Below are 21507 nucleotides of genomic sequence, written 5' to 3'. Positions count from 1 at the left end.
CCAGCTGTTAGGGCAGAAACTGTTTTCTATCCATTTGCTAGTACCTCATTTGCCTAGTTGTACCTTTATTTATTTATTTATCTATTTTTTCCCAATCTTTATGTGAAGAAACTGTGATACAGTGAAATGAGCAATAAACTTGAATCCAGAAAAGTCTATAGACTGCTCCTTTTCCACTGCATGAGTTTGTCCAGTTAATCTCACAGAATCCCAGAATGGTTGAGGTTGGAAGGGACCTCTAGAGATCATCTAGTCCAACCCCCCGGCTCAAGCAGGGATACGCGGAGCACATGGCACAGGGTGGCATCCAGGCAGGTTTTGAAGGTCTCCAGAGAAGGAGACTCCACAGCCTCTCTGGGCAAATCTGGGTCTCTCTCCTGCAGCAAAAGAGCTGCCAGCTACTGCACTTCATGGCACATACTGACAAGGTAGGGACACTTGACCCCATGCCATAAAACCCACTCCGCGTGCATTTGCCTTTGGCTTTTTTAATGTGGCCTCCCGACTGGAGTTCATGTTGAAGATAGACAACCTCATGATCACGTTACAGACGAAAAGGACTGCCCGATAAGCACCGAGATCGCTCTGCTGTCGCCGCGTAGCCTGTGCAGCAGCTCCCGGGCCTTGCTGCCCAGCCGCCTCCGGCCGCGACCCCGCACAGCGCTGTGAGCAGAGGGGAGCTGCCCTCCAGCATCCCGCACCGAGGGGCCCGAAGAGCCCCATGCGCCTCGGGCCCTGCCTGTTGTCTTCTGAAATGGGGCTTGGCTCTGTTGCTGGTTTTAAAGCCCATGTGATGACTCCTCTAGTGTAAAGGTTGCTAGGAAATTAGTCTGTATCTGTTGGGCTTGAGGTGATCTTCAAAAGGCAATTCTGGGGAAGTGGGGGATAAGATAAATCACATCTGCCAAAAGCATGGCTTTTGTTTGTGGGTCATGTCTGCCTATCTAGTCTAAACCTAACTTGGATTTAGACAAGACTGTCTGGTATGGATGGGGGCTTGGGTGGAGCAGGAGCGTGAAATCCAAGCAGGTAGATAACAGCTTGTACGTGTGGTGCTTTTTTAAATTGCCAGTACAAAGTAAAAAGCTTCATGTTGGCTTGGGCATTTCTTGTACTTCAAATGACAGAGTGTTTTTGGCTATTGCCTAATATTAAAGCTAAATTTGAAAATATATGATTATTTCACAACAACAAAAAATGAGTGCGCTCCATCCTAGGAAGAAAAGGAGAGAATAATAATTGAAGTTTTTTCTGGGAGGGGAGGAGAAAGGAGTGTTCTAAAATTTCTTTTTTAAAATGACTTCTGTTTTAGTGGAACTGCAAGCTTGTAAGGCATGTGGATATTGTTCTGCAGATTTCTTAACTATTTGAACAAAACCATTTTTTTTTCCAGAAGTTACTTTCTCATCTCTACTCGGTGCTATCCTATTTAAAATGATGCTGGTTGAAAAATACATTAAATTTTATAGTCTAATATGGTCTTACCTTTTGTCTTAGTGTGAGAATTTCACTTGGTGCAGTTATAGAAATGATCTCTTCTAGCCTGATTCTTTTCTCAAATTTAATCCAAAAAAAGCTCAGCTTAATGCTAGAGGTAAGCTCTCTTCCCCAGAGTAGGGAAAATGGTTGGTCTCTGCCCAGCAGAAATTGCAATGCAGAGCAAATGCATTTGGACTGCTCTGCTCAGTTCCTGGTGCGCAGGGAAAGATTGAAGATAACAGATAACTGCAAGTAAATGATGTTACAGAAGAACAGCACTCATTTTAATTATGTGTATTCCAGTTTGAGGACTATTTTTTTAATGTTGGTAAAAATTATGTATTCCTCTTGAGTTGATATTAGTATTACATTTATTTTCCCTATGCCCTTCTTCCCTGCAACAGGAATGGGGAGAGATCTCTGAACAAACATTTCTGTGAATTTTTGCAGCCTTGCTTCCAACTGTGCTAGCTTTTCTGCGTTACGAATCGTGGGCTGTTTTACTGCTCTGTCACCGTCTTTTTCTTAGGATGGAACATACTGAAACTCCCTTGGAGCACAAATTGCTTCCGAGACAGAACAACAGAAAATTACCTGTCTGACATGGATGTCTAAGTATCAACTTTTAGAGTCCCTGGATTTCTGGGGTCAGATGTCACCAAGCACCTAAACAGGCTCTTCTGGCAGAGCAGGCCAGAAGTGGAATTCCATCCAAAAATTTAGAGGAAAGTAAATGAGGATCAGTAGTGAGGGCAGGGCTTTCAGATGCGACGCAGGAAGAAGCAGCACATTGATTCTTGCATTTCTTTTTACTTACTTTTTTTTCTCCTTCCCTCTTTTCCCCTTCGCTCCCAGCTGCATTTTGGAAACTTTACTACAAATAGCTTTTCTATGCACAGCCTTTTGTCTTTAGCTGTTAGTCAGTGGTAGGGAAAGGAAGTGGCGATGGCGTATGATAAAGAGTTGTGTTTGACATCCAGAGGCATCTAAAACGCAGTCTTCGGTATTGTCACGGCCTACTGGGCGCTTGTTCCGTTTGGGGCACGAGGCTTCACCAAGGGCCGCTCAGCTTGAGCGAGCGTCCCGCTTTGGGCAGCAGAGGTGATGGGCTCTTCTCTCCGCACTGCCTGCAGGGAGCTGCCCCTGCCTTGTCCTGCCGGTTCCCGTGACCCTCGCTGGGGGACTTGGGCTGTCAGCAGCCGACGATAGCGTGTTTGAAGCCAGGTTTATTGGCTACTGCACGTGAAGCCTCTCTCCTGCCTTACAAGCTTCCGCCTCAGCACACCGGCCCCTTCTCCTTGGGCTGTAGCAGGAATAGTCACAGAAGCAATTACGGCAAATACTTGTAGCTCCTTTTGGCCTCTAGAGAAAAGGGGTTGTTTGCATGGGTGAGAGAGGCGGGATGCCAGGGGGCCGCTTTTCTAAAGGCTGGAGCTGTCGGTGGGGGTAAGATACTTTACTGATAGCCCAGAGCTCCTCTGAGCACGGAGTCAGGGAGGCAGTTCTGCCCATTGCACTTGTGTTAATAGGGAGTCATGGCAGGAGAAAGCAGCCTTCCTTCTTGTGAGACAGTTCAGGGAAAGTTTCTGAAACCTAGTTCTGTAGGTGATGATAAGTCAGTAAATTTCATGTTCTTAGTATGGGGATGCAGTTTTCTCTCACCGTCTTTGGCTTTTTAGATACCAGGACCTTCCAGCTGCTGTTTCCAGATCCTGACCTTGCCAATTACTATGTGCTTGTCCACAGTAACATCTGGACACTTGTGGTGGGCACAGCAGATCAGGCCTGGCTAAGCAGATGTTCATCTGGCCCTTGTACCAGTTTTGTGTTCGGCAGAACTTTTGCTCTCGCGCTGTGTGTGTTTATATGGAGGGGGCACGGTGGGCCCTTGGCACTCTTTTTTGGCTGAGCGTAGCTGACTCCCTTTCCGAGGCTCTGACCGTAGACAGCAGGTGGAGAGGAGTCGTCGGGGGCTTCTCTCCATGGCTGACAGGGCCCAGGTAACACAGCTTGTGCTACAGCTTGACTCCTGCAAATGGGAAGCTGCACCACAGCATAGCCGGGATTGCGACCTTGTGAAAGCCTTGTGGTTTGCTTAGGTGCAATTGAAATGCCTTTTTATTTTTTGTTTTTAATTTTTTTAGGGGTGTGAGTGGAAAGATGGAAGACCAGGTCATTGCTGTGCTCAAAAGATACTGTTTTAATCCTTTCACGTGTATCTTAATCCATGCAGTGTTGAGGCTTGCTGCTGGAGGGGTATTCACTTTTTCAGCCAGTGCTGGAGACCTGGCCCCTCTGAGCTATCTTAGATGGCACAGAGATTAGAGCAATCCGGCAGGACTGCAGCTCGGTAGCATTTCTGAGGCTGCACTTAAGATGCAGTATGCGTTTCTTCATCCTGATAGAGATAATGGGTTTTAAGCAATTACACCCAGGCTAATTCCTTTTGATAAGAGCTCTACATTATCTAAAAAAAGAACTCCAGCCGCCCGGAAAAGAACAATGTAAATGTCTCTCTCATGGCCTCTTTCACTTGCTCTTCCCCGATACCTTGAGATGATACGCGGCAGAGCTCTCGAGCCCTAAAAACCTGCGAGGAGCCGCTTCGGGAGCGAGGCGCAGCGGGGCTCGCCGGCCGCGCGGCCCTCTGCGCTCCGGGTGCCTCAGCGCTCCTCTGGGGTGACTCACGGCTTGGACGCGAGGAACCCGACCGGGCTCTGCCAAGGGGCCTCGTTCCCTCCCTGCGCAGCCTGCTGGTGAGGTGCAGGTTGCTGCCGCTGATCATGGCTGTATAAATTTTGAAGTTCGGAAAGAGCAGTGAGAGCCTGTCAGGTTATTTAGGATAGATCCCAACTCCTCCTGTGTGTTTGTCTACACTGGGGAGAAGAGCGCGCTGCTGCTGCATGTTATGCAGGGATGGTAAGAGATCTTAATTAGCTTTATTTTTCCCTTTTTAAAAGCAGCAAAGGAATTTCAATAGTTAGTTGAGTTTCTGGTACTTCTTAAGGAATTCCTTTTAATCTGCTTAATTTTGCTGTTTCTTTCTCTTTTGTATTTGTATATATTTATACATATATACATATGTGAACACAATGTGGAAAAGAATTTAATCGGTTGCATTTCAAAAAGTGGGGAATCTCAAAGCAGCACACTACTTGTGCAAGTGTGTCACTTCTAGGAAAATCATATAAAATATATCTATAGTAGTGTTATTAAGGAGATTCTGCATAGCGTAGGCATGATTGTTACAGCTTTTCCTTTGGCTCTCAGTCACATATGACATTCTTGATTTGGAGCTGCCTAATGATAATTGGAGCTGGGAGGAGAGGCAGGGAAAAGAGGAAGACTGGAGACAGGGATTATATTCGCTCATGCTGTTGTGCTTCTCTTCTTCCCTAGGGAAGAGCCTGTGAATGTGCGGCCTGCTGTCTGTCCCTTCACCTGTCTGCTGGCTTGAAAAAGTCACTGAATGCCTCCCACTGGGGGCCTGATCTGCTCTCTTTCAAGGCAGGGAAGAGCATTTGTGTGGATATGTCTCCTCAGTTGATCAAAAAAGATGCAAAAATCAAATCTTTTTTTTTCTGTCTCCATTCTGTAAAATGGCTTCATGCATTACAGACACTGGAGTTAAGCAGTGCAGTAGAGCAGTGGTAGCTTTGGCGTTTTGCTAGGAATAGGAGGCAGAGGACACAGCTTCCCTGGTGGGGAATCTGTTCCTGATTCTTCACTGTGGCACAAGAAGGGCTGTCCCTGCTCAGCCTCTGCATTTACACAATGCTGTGGTTAAGTGGTGCATAGACTGAAAATGAATGAAGAGGTTCAGAGAGGGAAAATCATTACCACCATTTTGCAGAGTTGACTGCCTTTTTTTTTTTTCTTGTCATAAACTGTTGTGAATTTGAAAGGACTGATGTATTTCTTTAATGGCAATGTTTAGTTGGCAAATGGAGCAACTTTTCTGGGGGGGAAGCTCTATGGAGTTGCTTTTGGAATGAAAGGCCCCATCTAATTTGTCCTTAAGTCTCCTGTAACTGCTTGGTTGAGGATCTGGACTGGGTGTTCTCAGTCTTCCTGACGCAGCAGCTCGTGGTGCTTAGTCTGAGCCAATTTACTCGTTCTTCAGCTCTTACTTTTTCGCCTTTAATTGGCTTCCTACTGCATGTCACAATGCATTTTGCCATGGATGGCAGACACAGTCAGCTTCCTTCACTAGGCTGCTACGAGAACACGTTTCTGTATGACATAGAGCTGTTTAGGGCAGGCTGGAGGAAGCACCGTGTGTAAGAGTGTTGATGCAGAAGTGTGTTCTTTGCAATTCCTAGCCCGGTGGGTGGCTCTACAAATAACTTAAGTCATGTGCTTTCTTTTGTGAATGATACATAGGTATAAATCCTGCACCTAAGAAATCTTCCCCATCAATAGTAACATCCCTAACATGAGAGCAAGTCCTCACCAGCCTCTTCTATCTTCAGGAGCTGGGTAACTTGTCAAGAGTTTAAACAGGCCGCCTGTTCTGTAGATCCTACCTGATTTTGCTGCCTTGCTTTCTTAGTTATCTTAAATATGATAAGTTGCAATTTAAAATACTTGGATTAACTTAGCAAGCCATCTACTCATCATTTCCATATTTCTCTCTCCCTCTTGAAATGATTTGATTTAATGACAGCAATTACACAGTGTATCTAGGTGAGGGGACAAATTAATTTAGGTATTGCATGGATGAATAAAGCTCTTGATCACTAAAGAACAAGCCCTAGCCTCAGATTGCATAGACTCTTTTGAGATCACCTTGCCTCTGTTCTAGTATGACAGGCCCCAGTTTATTATTTTCCCTTGAGTCAGACTTTGCCTGTGTTCCCGGTGAAGCGTTTCGTGCATTCCCTAGAGAGAATCCCCTGGTTGAATGTTTGATAAACAGCCACCAAGGCTCTGTGGCTGCCCCATTTCTGGGTGTTTCTGGCCCAGCCCAGCCACAGCACCAGTGCTCCCTGACAGCACTGTCACCTGTCTAATGAGCCTGAGGAGCGAGCCCCGTGCTGTGTGTTTATGTGCTGGCCTCCTTACAGAGACTCCATTATCTTTTGCTTTGGAAAATAGTTTCTTGCAATTTCATCTGGTGTTCTGGTAAGTCTATAAAAGAGTTTTGCATTTAAGCACTTAATCTTGTGCTCAGGCAGGTTTGATGTCCAGCATTGCTATTTATGATACAGAGCCAGTTACAGAGTCCTTACTAAATAAACATCTTTGGTGGTCTCTGTGATACTCTTAAATACGAAATTGTCTATGTTCTGTTGGTTCTTGTCACTAGTTTATACACTGTTCTGTCCTGCTCCATCTGTTTCTATGGTTAAATGGGATTCAAGTGAGTTCATTAAGAGCACGTCGCCTTATATTAACACTGACATATACTAGGTGTCATGGAAAATAAATGCTCCCAATAACTCTGCAGTGGGAAGCTCTTCTGTATCAAGAAAATTGAACTTTGATTATTCTGGGAAGGTGGGAGGGAGAAATGTGGGTCTAGCGCAGGGCACTGCAAGAACCAAATATTTGTGAAAGCTGCTCATTTCTCTGCTGGAGTAAAAGAGCTCTTGCCAAGATGCGTATCTGTCCCTCTGTGCCTTCTGCTGCAGTCATGTGCAATGTTAATCCCTCAAGCACAGCGAAGAACATAACACCTTGTTTAGCAGCTAGGGATACTTCTGCTGTTGACTGCTGCAGGACAAAAAGCAAACCATGAATTCAGTGTTTGCTGGACAACAGGCTTCCCAGCTCACCTAGAACAGTGGCTCACTCAGCCCTGAATATCTGCCCTTGCATGTATTTTCCCCCACCTGTGGCCACGAGATGCTCTGCAATAAGTGCACAGCCCCTGCCCAGGCCAGGCTGGCTTCGTGTGCCTGCCCTACGAGAAACCTGTTTCATCTCGGCAGTCGTGAATATTCTTGTTTATGGAATATAAAACTATAAAATTCCTGTAGGTTCTCCCTTTTCTTTCCTGCAACCTGTTCCCCTGCCCTCCTTGCAACATCTTGTAAAACAGAACCTGCTGCCTGCTTCTGAGACTGCTGTGAGGAGGGGGATCATGTGAGCTTTGCTGTGGGGTACGGACTCTGATCAGATGTGCCGAGGACCTTCTATGCCCCTGTCTTTCCCTTTTGCCCCTCATCTGCAGGTGCCTTCATTTAATGTCAAAGGGTCTTTAGTGACCTTGGAGGAAAGAGGCGCGGAGCTGTCACCGTTCATGTGGAGCACAAGCGCGCGGCTCTTGCCATATTAGTCCTGTCTTTGTTACCTCTAGACTGGATTAGCGCAGCGCGCGCTGTGCGGGCTGCAGCCGAAGCCACGTGCGGAGCAGGGTTGTCTGCTTGTTTCAATGTCACGGGGGAGCGTTTCCAAAAGGAGGCGGCGTTTATGAGGAATGCCCTCCGCTGGGATCCTCAGCTGACTCCTCGCACTGGTCTGTCCAGAGCTGCCTTGCCTGTCAGCATGTGCTTTAAAGCTTACCTGCTGCTGTTATCTCTTTCCATAAGAGGATAAGTTGCAGGATTGAATGGCACTTGAGCCTAAGACCTTTTGAGACCGACTGTGCTTGAGTCTCTCAACAATTTTTTCTTGTAATTTTTTTTAAACTCTTGATATTTGTGGTTAGAGAGATGTCCTTAATGGTAGCTGTGGCACACCAGAAGGGCAGTATTTTTTTTTTTTTTTTCATCTTCTTACCCATTCACACGTCTGATGCAGAGAAGTCCATCTTCCTAGTTAAGACTGGTCAGTCACTGGATTGGATATGTAATAACAGGCCTTGCTATATGGTTTAATTTCACTGCAGTACTTTTATATTAAAAAAAATGGGAGGGTGAGGGAATGGAGAGGAGGCTAAACTCAGTCTGTGTTAGTTCTATTAAAAGCTTACTGAAGCCGCTGGTTTATGAAGCAATATTGAGCACAGGTCACAGCTATTTGGCTACTGATCTTGTATGAATACGTCTGTGCACATGGACACCCTGCAAAGCAAAGGGCCTCCTGGGAGCTGAGCACTAGGGTGGTAAACACAGTGCCAGTCCTTGGTTCAGCTGTTCGCTGAAGTGTGGTGCAAGCTTTATTGCCTGTAACTGGGTGTCAGGTAGGTGTATGTATATATGTATTTTCTTTCTAGTTATGCTCAGTGTATCCATCCACTTATTTCAGTTTTAAATGCCCTCAGGAGACTTTCACTCTTTAATATAGCCCCCTCCATGCTATGCCGGCAGGTTCAAGCTATGCTTCATGGCAGGTACCCCAGAGATGGTCTCTCTACATGATAGTAATTTCTTCGCATGTCCCTGAGTACTTAATGGCACGATGGTTCTGTGCCAGTGGACGGAGCCTTAATCTACAGTAGGTCTTAGAAGGTGACAGGGAGGGAAGGCTCAGCAAGTATATTGGTGTCCACAGCCATAGCTGGGGGCTTTTCCAGTGTGGCTGGTAAATGAGAGCGGTTGTGGGTAGTTCTGGCTCTGCCCGAGTGGTTTCCCAGGTGAATCATTAGGTCCATCTGATCTTGCTTTGTGTTTATCTCTGTCACCTTGGTTTTAGGAAGATTGATCCTTCTCTGTTTGGGTTCTTAGTATTCTCCCATGCTGCTACAATGGTTTGCTTTGGATTGGAGCTGATGGGATGCACTAGATTTGTGTTTGTTGTTAATGTTTGCAGGTAGAGCTTAGGTAGGACCTCCTTTGTTGAAAATTTTTTTTGTCAATGGGACAATGAATCAAAACTGTCTGTTCTTCTGGGAAATGAGAACCTGTCAAAATCCAGTAGTGCAGCTAGAGCTATAGATTCAAATACATAAGAAAAGTCAACTCGCTGTGTCTTTGCCAGGTCCTCAGACTAGTCTTAAGTGGTTCGCGTTTTTGCGTGGAGCATGAGGCCTTGCCAGCTTCTGCCAAGCTTCTGTCCTTCTGGGGAGGTGGGCCCAGGCAACGGAGCTGAACACTCTCTTTTTTGCTCTAGGTAGCTCTTGGCACGGTGCTAGTCTAGCAGAGATCAACCCTCCTAGGCTAATTCTTCCTCTTCAGTATTTGAGTATGGTGTTTTGAGGTATTTTTTTGAATTGTAGGCTCTAGGGTTATTTGATGTCTTGTTGGTTAGCAACTTGTTGTGTACTGAATCTTGCTCATGCCCTGTCTCCTGATATGGGAATGCAGCACACTGTAGCCCCACAGCAGTTCTGTGAGCACATTTGGGCTATGGCTCACACTTACTCTGGAAATCTGACTGCTGTTCAGCAGGGATCCTTAAGTTCTTATGGTTCCTTGGCTACCTAGTGACTAACAGTGATTATTCTCTTCTGACTGGGTTACAGGAGCAGAATGTAAATTCATGAGCGGCCAACTGCTATGCTAGTAGTGTTTCACACAGTTAATGTAGCTTTCCTGTTGTGCCAACATGTTCTAGGATTTCCATCAAAGACGAAGTGTGTGCTGGAAATATGCGTGACTGCAGAAATCTATTTCAAGCAAATTATGTCTGTTGAAATCGGTTCTTACTTTTAAATCATGTAGAAAGGCAGGGGAACTCACGTTGGTTGGAGAAGCTGTGACCCGTTAGGGAAGAGGTGACTATACTCATTTTGTGGAGAATAACGTACCACTTTTATGGCCCTCAGGAAATTCAGAATTTCCTACTTTGAATCCTCCACTCATGTCAGCAGAAATTTTTAAAGATACCAGATTAGACTATATCCTCACTGAAAACTCTTAATTGATATTTCTTTTTGTTTTATACAGCACTTAGCCTTTGGTGGAGAAACCACTGTCCGTTTGATCTATAGCTAGGTCTCTGTTTTTTTTTTTTTTTTTTCTGTCTTTTCAATGCTTTTTCTATGTTTGCTTTTCTTTACCTAACATATTACTAAATGAGCAATGAAGCAAAGATTGCCCACACTAAAAATGATACATTTACTTGTCTTTTGCTTCAGTGAGATGTTAATAAGAAAGGATAAGCAAGGTTGTTCTTTCTACTTCTAGCTTTCTGCAGGGTTGCGTGGACAACCTGATTTTATTTTTTATATATATGATTTTTTTTTTTTTTGGTCAAGGTTTTCAGGTGTTAATTCCTTTTTAAACTTTTGGTTCTCTTTTTCTTAATTCTTCTACCCAGCTTTCTGCAGAGGACGTGTTGTGAGAGTGCCCCAAGGTCCTCTTATTCGGGTGGTGGGCACAGAGGTGGTGATCCCTTGCAGCGTTAGCGACTATGATGGACCCAGCGAACAGAACTTTGACTGGGAATTCTCCCGAGAGACTCCTGACTTCTTGCGGATAGTGAGCACCTGGGATTCTACATTCACCTCCAAGGAGTACCAAAACCGTGTGGGTCAAGGGGATATCAAACTGAGACGGAGCAGCAACGATGCTGTGGAACTTGTGATTAGAAACATCCAGCCGCCTGATCAAGGGACATACAAATGCTCTACACCCAGCACTGATGCCACCGTTCAGGGAAATTATGATGCTGAGGTCCAAGTGAAAGGTATTTCTGAAGAGTGAGGTGTGCGCTAAATTTGATCTTGATACTGATTTTACATGGACATTTTATGTTGAACTGCTATTGCTCATAAATATTCTGATTGTCTTTGTATTACTGTTTAATTTTCCTAGTGTCTTAATCCCAATTTAGGAATTATAGTAGCTGCAGAGGGAAGTGACATGAAGGGAGTCGGTTACTCTAAATACCATGGCACGTTTTTCCTATCCAGCAAATGCGTAAATATAAATGGGAAAACTAAGCAGTGGGTTTTCTGAAGATGTCGGTGAATATTTAGTCTCAGTAAGCCTCTGGGTAGAGAGGCTAACTTTAAGTACAAAACACAACCTGTCTTCTTTTTTATTTAGTGTCATTTAGGTATCTCTCCCTACAAAGGAAATAATCTTCCTTTTCCCCTTTAGCATGTTATTCCTGCAGTTCCACTCTAGGTCTGCTCTCTCATTTAAGGTTTTTTAGTAATAACTCGGGAGAGTTTCTTTTTGAATTGTTTTATCTCTTAATACCATAAAAATCAAAATGGTTCTGAATGAGAACAGACAGAGTGATGTTGTCTGTATGAGAAACTGAAGTAGGGGAAGGATAAATGAAATTGAACGCGTGTTTTGGCTTGTCTAAAGTGGGGCACTTGATTTTTGTAAATTTTTAGCTGAGTTTTCTCGTTCCTGGAATGCTGCTGTATGGAAGAAGAACTGATTGTTCAGGCGATGCTGTGTTGTGCATTAGTACCTGAGAGCTGAACCAGTCAGTGTGGGTGTTCCCTACCCTCTTTGCTTCTGTTTTATGATACTTGTGTGTGTGTTTTTTTGTTTGTTTCTTTTTGATTAGTGATTTCTGATGGCTTAGTGGTGAGTGGTATAAAAGCCCGTTCCTCACCGTCTCTCAAGCTCTCCGAGGGCGATTCCTTCAAGTTGCGCTGCTCGGCCATCACCACCTCTCCAGAGCACACACACCTGCATGTGACTTGGCAGATCAAAAGCGGAGCAACGTGGCGGGACATCCTGTCTTTGACTCATGAGGGCAAGTTCCAGCCTGGTCCTGGGTACGAGGAACGCTACCGCAACGGAGATGTCCGTTTGGACACGGGAGCAAATGACACCTATCAAATATCTGTGTCTCAGGCCTTGCAGATGGATGGAGGTGCCTACAGGTGCCTTGTGAGCGAGTGGGTGAGAGGGGCAGACAGTTCATGGCAGAAGATCCAGGAGAAGAGCGTGGAGATAGCGAGCGTGGCAGTCCAACAGACTGGTGAGTATTGCTGGTGGGAGGTTGGATGGGCTGTCATGGCTTGTAGCTTGCTCCTGTTGTTATGTCTAGGTTGTGATACTTGGAGAGCAGAAATTCAGTAAGTTGAACCAAATGAGGATGTCTGCCAGGAGAATTTGACTGCTATTTGGGTGGCTGGCCTGTTTACCTCTGTATTGGTGATAAAGTTTTGTGATTTTGCAAGCTGTTATTTTAGGAATAGGGGATGATGATGTGGAAGGATTGGCTGGGATGTCTTGGATCCCCAGACAAGTATTTTTACCTTCTGCTTGGATCATTCTGATACCTCTTATTTCTATATTTTGTAAGCAGCATTGTATTTACCTCTGAGCATTCCAGACTTGCCTGCATGCTCTCTCTCATAAAGGTGTTCCATAGCACTAAGCAGCTGTATTTCTTCCTTTAAGGTGTGAAGCTTTTTTGTAAGCTATGATTTAAAATAGCTTAGAAAGATGTGGAGAAAAGAAGAAATAGGTGAGGATTTCAAAGGACAAATGGTTCAGTGGTTTCCAGTGCTGCCAGCGGAGCGTTGGGCTGATGGCACCACAGTGTTGGCAGAGGTCTAGCATAGAGGCCTGGCATTTTGCTAAATACATTACTGCATGCCTGATGAAGGAGCAGTAGATTACAGGTGTTCATATGTAAAAATACAGTGAGTGCTATTTGGAGGTTGCTAATTAAGAGCTGTAATTCTCTATTTTGTCATGCTTCTGAAGAAGTTGTCTGAAGTAAGTGAGGTTAAATCTGTGGCTGAGGACAGGCTGAAAGGGGCCAGAGCCAGTAGCAGCGCCTGATAGGCACCATCATTGGCAGCACTGCCAGTCTGCCAGGGGCATGAAAGCTTTGGCTAATCGTGCACTAATTGGAGAGGTCGTTCTGTAGGAAAATGATGTGCAGCTTGTTCCCTGCACATGCCATGGTGTGGCCTGCAGAGCACCTTGTGCTGCCACCTGAAGTCTCTGTGGGCTGCACCTGCACATGAACGTGAGCTAGAGCTGTAAACACCAGGCACGGGTCCTGCGCATCCCTTGTCCTCCCCTGCTGTAAACTGCGGGATTGAATTTGCAGAAACAAATAAACAAGCAAATAATATATCCAAAGGGTGCGCTTAAAAATAAAAGAAAAAAGCCAAGGATATTTGGCAAGGATACAAGGTAGCACTGAGGAAAAAAAAAAAAAAAAAAAAAAGCTGGTTGTTTTCTTTTTGTTTGTTTATTTTGCTGCTCTGCTTGCCCATCATATTCATCTCTTTAAATTAGGACATCTCTAGGCCTGACTTTGTACTTCTATCTACATTTTTTAATAGTGCCTTGTGCAACAGGGATTTAACCCTAAATGGGGCCATCAGACACTTCAATAACCATAAAAGGAGACTTGTGTAAATGCTCCTGAAGTGCTTCTCCAGGGTCCCGCTGCCGTGCTCCGAGTGCCTGTCACGAGCGCGCGAAGGCCTTGGGCTGGTGCCGCTCCTAACCTTGCGCGTGAGCCGTGTTTTGCGTTCTGGCAGTACCGTGGCCTTTCTGCTGGATGCAGCCCCACGGCGGGAGAGTGGTGGAAATGCCCATGGGGCGCCTGGCTTCACCTCTCGGGGGACGTGCCAGGCACCGCTCAGTTCGGGCACCATGCGCGCTCAGCTGGGGCGGTGAGAGGAGCGAGCCTGGTTTTGTTGGCGGTAGCTGTGGCCAGTAAGAAGCTCAAGTCCGGCTCTGCCTCATAGAGAGTCCCAGTAAGCTGTTACAGGTGGGGGGTGCTCTGCGCCAGCACGTGGTTTTACACAGAGGCCGCTGCTCCACACTGAGGCGCAGCGGCCTGCGCGAGGCAGGAGTCTTTCTGTCACGCACAGAAGCACCCAGCAGAGCAGCTGCTGCGACAGGCCCGTCCACGGGCCGTAACCGGGAGCCCACGTGCAGCTGCGTTATGCGCTGCAAAGGCAGCTGGTGCTATGTGAAGACCAAATCTAACCGCTGGGGTGTCTGAACAGCCAAAGGCGCGTGGTGACCACGTACCTTGGAGTATGACTGGTGCTGGGATTTACACATAGTGCACGCAGCGCTCTTGGCTCATCTCTACCCAATGAGTTTTAGGCAGGCTTTCCCGTTCTGGCCTTGGCACGTTCATCCTGAAGTCCCCTCACCATCCGATGACGGTTATTTTATTTCTTAATTAAACTACTAACAGCCTGATAACCTACAGCATGCAGAAGGTCCTGGTTGAATGTTGTCTGGGGCCATGTGTACTATGTGTATTAAAAATAGTCTTTGGACAGAAGACGAGTTTACTGCAAATGTTGTGACTTGCTCTTGGTACTGGAGCAAAGCCTCAAATGTATGTGACTGAAGGAGTTAGCTGTGCAAGGAGGTACTGTTGCCTTCTGTTCACTTCTGTTCCTTTTCCCTCCTTGCAGTCAGGAGTTCAAAATGGGGCAATGGCTGTTTCTAATTTAAATTATGTTTCTCCATCCTGTTGGAGGTGCTCAAAATTATTTTATCAGAAACCAAGCTGAGCTCAAATATAGTTCCTAGTGGTTTCAGTGGAGGGCTGAGTAGCATGGTTACACCTTGACCCTCTGGTGAGAACAGAAATCCTATACTTGCTTTTGTACTGTGGGAGGGTTATTGTGCAGTTTGTGACTGGGACAAAGCATTGCTTGAATGATAAAGCCTACCACTTTTGGAATAGATCAATTGGAATAGACAATTCAGTAGCCAAGAAAGCAGGTGTTAGTAGGGCTACTGAGCTCCTTGTTTCTGTTAAAACAAACTAGAATTTGAGATGTTGGGTAACCTAAAGTAGACTCTTACACTAAAGAAAAAAAAAAAGAAAAAAGTTATTATTTTTAATTTTTGTTTGCATTTTTGTTTCTTTTCCAAGCCTTGGATGTGCTCATCTCAACATTAAATGTGTCTGTGACTGAGAGAGACTCCCTGGATCTCGCCTGTAATGTCACCACAGACAGGAGTGGTATTTTCCAAGCAGAAGTGACGTGGTATTTCACCACTTCTCCTGAGGATACCTTGTCAGATGCTCAGGTGTTGCTGAGCATGGACCATGACTCTGTAGTCAGCGACTCAACTCTCCTCAGCCTAAGCCGTGTAGATAGGAACTCCTATCGCCTGCTGGTGCGGGATGTGGATGTGGAGGACTCGGGCTACTACATCTGCCAAGCAGCCATTTGGGTACCGCAGCACAACGGGAGCTGGCAGAAGGTGGTGGAGGGAACGTCTGCGCCCGTCAGCGTGGTGGTGGCAGCATTAGGTGAGTAGTTCTGCTCTCAGGCTTAATGGATAACACGCCATGCCTTCTTTGATCCCATCAGAAACGGGAGAGGGCCTTGTAAGTCCCCTCTGAGCACATTTCTATCTCATTTCCAAGTATCATCTATATGTAGGATATCTCTCTTCTTGTATAGAAACACTGATCTATCTTTCAGAGCTTTGCATTTATACATCGTGAGTGTTTTGGATCTCTTAATGCATGTTCCACCTATGCACTCTCCTTCTTGGCGTCACTCAGCAGTCTGGGAGTGACAAATATGACCAGAGGACCTCCCTAGGTGCACTCAGTGCCATGGCTTCTCTCATCCTCCTTGTACTGTGTCAGCAGGACTCTCACCCAGCAACCAGCATTCTCTCTGAGCTCTGAACACAGTGATGCCAAATAGTTTCCATGCTTTTTTTAATGAATCGTATATGATAATGATTTTATATATATATATAAAAATATATGAATTATGTATTATAATGTTAATGCAAAACTTCATATTGAACTCTAAAACCTTTCCAAGTTGGTGGGCTGTGTTTTACACCAGAAAGATCATGTACTGCAGATGGTTTAAGATGGGGCATGTTACTTCTTTATTCTTCTCTGTCAGTGCACACAACTCCATTTTGGGAGAGCTGCTTAGTAGTATGGCTTGGAGAGACCTGGCTAGCTGATAATTGAAGGCAGGAAGTGTTGATTAGCAGAGTGGCCATAAACATGTTCTTTTTCTGTGACATTTAGCTTTCTGTTTAGTTTTAGTTTTTGTGATGTACTTTGATCATTTGATTCTGTGAGTGGAATTTTAGACTTTTGGACCTACAAAATATTACCTGGACATCTGAATTTAGAGCTTGCTTTTAAGGCCTGCAGTATTGCTGCAGTAGCTTCATTCACTAATAAGGGAAAAAAAAATACTTAAACAGCAACTTGATGCCTTTGTTCTCTCCCTCCTCCTTCTCCTAAATCTTCTCAGTATGTTTCCCCATTATACTGCTTTAATACCATCCAAATTTACTGTAAAAGGCAGGTCAGAGAGGGATGTGTTTACCAATTTTTGTTTTACATCGAGTTCTTGAATTTCAGTGTAGAGATTGGTGTTTTGGATGCGATGGCGAATGAGGAGCTGAAGGTGGATGTCAAGAGGGTTCAGTGGGCTCCTCTGGTCTGCCTAGCCTGTAAAGGCAGACTAACAACATTGTTCCCTACACCCCCTTCCCAGGGGAGGCATCTGTTTGAGATCCACTGTCATGTGCATACTGAAGATGGGGAAGCTTCTGCTTTGCATTACCCCATCTGAACTCTTAAGTTTTGGAGAGTTGTCTTTATGCAAAAATTCTTAGAATCAAACTTACTGGGAGCAACAGTGAAAAACAAGCCCAGGCAAAACTTCTACTAAGCTCGTCTTTTCAGGGATGGCTCTAGATATTATATGTTAACCTACATGTCCTATCCCTTTGTTTAATCTTGGAGAGAAAAGAACTTTTTCAACTTAGAAAATAAAAAAAAAAACCCTCAAGCAAACAAAGCCCATATGGTGTTGCAGAACACAGTAAGGGTTCACCTCATGCTCCCTGCTAAACTTCACGTGAAGTATTGCTTGTGCTGAAAGCATGAATGACTGTAGATGGGATCCAGAAAAGAGCAGGCAGAGAGGCAGTGCTCTCTGTTTGTCCCCAGCTTGGGCTGAATGTGAGTACCTTGGCCTAAACCCTCCTGATATATCTCGAAGTCAAAGCCTCTTGTAAACAGAGACCAATGATCCTGACCAGTTGCAGGGGCAGATTTCCTCAAAGTGTGTATAAGTGAGACCAGTGAATAGAAAGACAACTTGGAGGCCTGTTTTTCAGAAATAAATGACTCTGTCACCAGACAGCAACTATTTTCTTGCATTCAGGGTTGTGAAGAGACTAAGTGCAGAGCAGTAAAAGCCTTGGCTATTTCAATTATACCTGAAATGTCATTTCCAGTCTCTATCCAGCCATTCCAACTACGTGTTCACCTTTTAGTGTCCCCCGCCCCCCTCCAAAAGCACCCATGTGCACACACATTCATGCATGCACAAGTGCACACCTATACCCGCTTCTGTTGCTGAAATATTCCCTACGCTTTCTGCTACAGTTGGGACTTATGTGGGTAAGAGAGAATAAAATATTTTCAACAGAAATGTGGTTGCCAGGGCAAGGGAAAGTAAAAGAGTCTTTCAGCATCTGAGGTGTTCAGCTGCATCCGGATTTCAAAAACTCCCTCCTCCCTAATGGAAGTTAAGAGCTACTGTGACATTAAGTCACGGAACCGTCAGTGAGGCTGTTCTTTGACAGCTGACAGAGTGGAGGGATGAGGTTTATCCAGCCAGTCTTTTATTCTTTTTAAATCCTCTGAGTGGCTGTCACAGTGAAGCGCCTAGCTAGACTGGTGCTGTCAAAGTCAAAACTCATTTTCTTCGTGGTTCTTCCCCTCCTCCCTCTCTCTCAAAAAACACCCTTAAGTGATTAACTAAGAATTCCAGTTTCTTTCAGCTCTGTACTTGTGTTCCCATCCCGAGAAGAGTTTCTGCTTTCACAGTCTTTGCGGCTGTGAAAATATTTATTAGTCTTGAATGCTTTTGCCCCTAGAGGGGAGAGAGGAAGGGGAAATGAGAAGAAAACTGTGGTGTTTGAGCAATATGTCATGAGGCCCTAGAGAAGACTGTAGTCTTTTGTGAATGAGATGTGAAGAGTGGTGTAGTCATATGTTCTGTAGGGATTTACTTATACCAAAAATGGCTTATGGCCTCCACTATTAATCTATGACTTGACTGCAGAAGAGGGTTTTTTTTTTTTTTTTCTTACCAATATGGATAGTCTGCAAAATACTACATATAAGATCATTGGTAGTAGGTACTATGGATCTGTGTAACAGCACTCTTAGGCTTCTGTGCTATCTAATACTGCAAAAACCTAGTGATTAAGACACACTCGTGTCTGGGCTGTGTTAATGCTGTCCTCCTTGCCAGATGCAAGGACACTGCACGCATAATGCTACTGATGAGAGATCCTTCAAGCTGGCATAGCAGCAGTCGCACTGCTTAAATAGAACTGGTTCTGTCCCACGCATCTGTGAAGACTAGAAGTGCACATGTGCAGCAGTTGTAGTAAGATGTTTTATTAGCTCGTTGGTGATCTAAGCCTTAGTTTGAGCTTTGGTTTGCCTTCTGTGTCCCAATTATAGTTTCAGTTAATTGTTTCTAGGAGGGCAAAATGCCAAATAATACAAAAGCAAGAATTAAATATAGAGCGCAGAATGCATGGATAACGAAATCCACGTGACGAGTATTGGCCAAGGAGTTGGAAGACTCATCTTTTTCTTTTGTACCAAATAATAGTAGACAGCGAGACAGAAGAATATTCTAATACTAGTAAATAAATGTGTATTTCCTTTGTGCTGAGGGATTCTTACTGTAATTATTTTTTCTTTACTATCTCTGTAGTCTGAGGAAAAAATAGTCATGCGACTGCCTTATCGCTTTTGGGCTTTGGACAATGAGCTGTTTCAGCTTTAAATAACTCAGCCTGTTTCTTTAACCCATGAGTTTCAGGCACTCCTCCTTTGCAAGCCTCAGGGATTCCAACCTCACACAGGGCATGTACTTCACTTGCAAACTGTGAGGCTCTTCTGATATATGCACCTCTGGCTGTTAACCAACTTTGTATTTATTACAATATCAGCTGAAGTTACTGTGTGCTGTTCTTGGTGTTTCTTGTTGCCAGTGTCACTGCATTTTTTTTGTTTGTTTTCAAGTTCTTAGTGTGTCGTACAGAGGGATGATGGGATGAGTGTAAGGGATGGTGGTGGGGGGAAGGCGTTTCAGTGCCTTAAATGGGAGATGACCTCTTACCCTGGAGAGAAAATAGAGAAATAGGAGTCTCTCGTCAGTCTGAAGCTAGAGAATAACCGGCCTGTTGATGCAGGCTGCCTTGGGCATTTGGTCGAGCCCAGAAGATTACTAGATGTCTGAAAATGAAGCCATGATTTGGCTTCTTGGAGACAGGCCTAGAGAAGGGAGTGATTTTGCTCAATTTGCTCACTTTGTCCTGAATTTCTGAAGTGTTCTGACTAGACAGAAAAAAAGAAATCCTGTTTGGAAATGTGGGCCTAGGGGGACTTGCTTTAGACTTTCTTGGTGCAGATCTGAGGGCTTGAGTCAAAGTTCCCAGTCTGCTGGTTCTGACAGAAAAACGTATGTTGTGGCACTTGATTTTTAGCTCATATATTCTTAGAAACTAGAACGTAGCAGCATTCTTATTTATTATTTTTATTAACCTTTGCTACTTATTCCTGCTTTGTAACTTCTAACCTCTTTCTTGTGGGTTTTTTCCTCTGCAGAGCCAGATTATGAGGTGTTTCTGAATGCTTCTAAAACACCCAAGTTCTCAGATGACCCTACGGAGCTTGAATGCAGGATCACAAATGCTCAGGACTTGGAAGCAAACACCCGCTTTACAGTTTCGTGGTACTACAGGCTGCGGTTGCGCAGCGACGACGTGGTGCCAGAGGAACTCCTGGCCTCCATGGATGCAGACTGGACTCTACTGCTGGGGGACAGGAGCAGGGAGCGGACTCAGAACGGGGAAATAATCTTCTCCAAGAAAGCTGTTAACACCTTCAGTTTACGAATCCAGTGGACTTCAGAAAGTGACAGAGGGGACTATTTCTGTGTCATCTCTGCATGGAGTAGGCACCGCAACAACAGCTGGATAAAGAGCAAAGATGTCGCTTCTGCACCTGTCAGCATTTTCTGGGCTACACAAGGTAGGAACTCCTCTCTGTTGGCTGAAAGACCTGAATAGGTAGTTTTCTCTCGAGTGGCCTCTGTCAGCCAGAAGCCTGATAATGGGCTTTGGAAATGCATTTCCGCTATGAAAAGCGGGGAAAAAAACATTATTTCCGCTTGAAAAGGCAAAAAATTGCAAAGGGAAATAACTACTGAACAGCACTAGCCAGTTCTACGCAACATTTCTGGAGAGGAATTGAAAAAGAAGGAGTACATCCACAGCAGTGTGCTGAGACTTCCAGGAGCCAGTTCGTCACTGCCCTTGCACACACTGCAAGGGTGGCTCCCAGCAGTGACGCCGAGGTCGCTGCTCTCTTTCATGACTGCTGTCATGACAGGGCTGCTCCTGTCTCCTCGGGAGCAACGTCTTGCTCGCAACAGCACGGTCTTGGGGTGAGAAGGGAGATGTCATTCACTTCAAGGCTTTTCTGGCTACTGGTTTGTAGTCCTTCTCGTGCTTTGTGTTTACAAGCCCATGTTTATAAGGCACTATTGGGGAAGTCTGTGGGCACAGCAGTATCAGAGGATCAAAAGCAAGTGGAAGCAAACAGTCATTTGATGCTTAGCTGTAATCTTTTTTGGGAAGAAGTGGATTAGCTCTGGTCATCACCTAAACTCTCCATAGGACCATGTCTTAGGAGCTAAGTGAAGCTACCCGTGTCACTTGATGCTGCCTTAAAAAGAGTGCATATAGGCCGGCTGGCCTGTGGAGGAAAGGAATACTTTTATCACTTAAATGTGAGGTCATGCAAGAGGGTTTTTTGGATGAGGAAAGAAGGAATAGGATAGCTGAAGATGTTACATCTTCAACCAAAGCCCTGTCCTTAGCCAAGATGTTTGTTCCCCAGTAGATCTGTTTAAACTGTCTGGCCTAAGTAGCCACGGGCAAGGAGGCCTGTGTTTCGAAGACAGCTAGTCTGATGTCAGTTTAAAGTTGTTCAGGGATTATCCTTAGCCATGTCCCAGAATGACTTGGAGAATTTCTGCTGTGATCCTGCTTCGGAGGAGAGAGGAGCTGGGTTACTTGCTCCAAACTCCCTTCACGCCCAGACCCAGGGCAGTGCTCAGAAACGTCGCTGTTCTGCTGGCGGCCGCTCCGGTAGCAACACGGTTGCTCTGTCATCGAGGCCGCCTGACGGTCGCCGTTACTCGGGCGGCTCTGCCGC

At 45.1% G+C, this 21507-nt stretch overlaps 1 protein-coding gene across 1 annotated transcript in view; it reads left to right on the top strand.

Annotated features, from left to right (window-relative positions):
• Window positions 1–10610: 10610 nt before the first annotated feature.
• PTGFRN (prostaglandin F2 receptor inhibitor) overlaps window positions 10611–21507 on the top strand; it is a gene marked incomplete at its 5' end in the record, with an annotated part of 36001 nt that continues 25104 nt past the window's right edge. Inside the window, 4 exons of the mRNA XM_010224556.2 lie at window positions 10611–10992; window positions 11833–12252; window positions 15142–15525; window positions 19894–20319. Of these exons, the coding sequence (XP_010222858.2) occupies window positions 10611–10992; window positions 11833–12252; window positions 15142–15525; window positions 19894–20319 (1612 nt within the window). The remainder of the gene's footprint in view (window positions 10993–11832; window positions 12253–15141; window positions 15526–19893; window positions 20320–21507) is intronic.

This window comes from Tinamus guttatus, unplaced genomic scaffold (assembly GCF_059628265.1).
Source record: "Tinamus guttatus ecotype Peru unplaced genomic scaffold, ASM5962826v1 Tinamus_guttatus_pri_ptg000035l, whole genome shotgun sequence".
Lineage (NCBI taxonomy): Eukaryota > Metazoa > Chordata > Aves > Tinamiformes > Tinamidae > Tinamus > Tinamus guttatus.
Note: the sequence above shows the minus strand (reverse complement) of the source record. Positions and strands in the feature narration are given on the sequence as shown.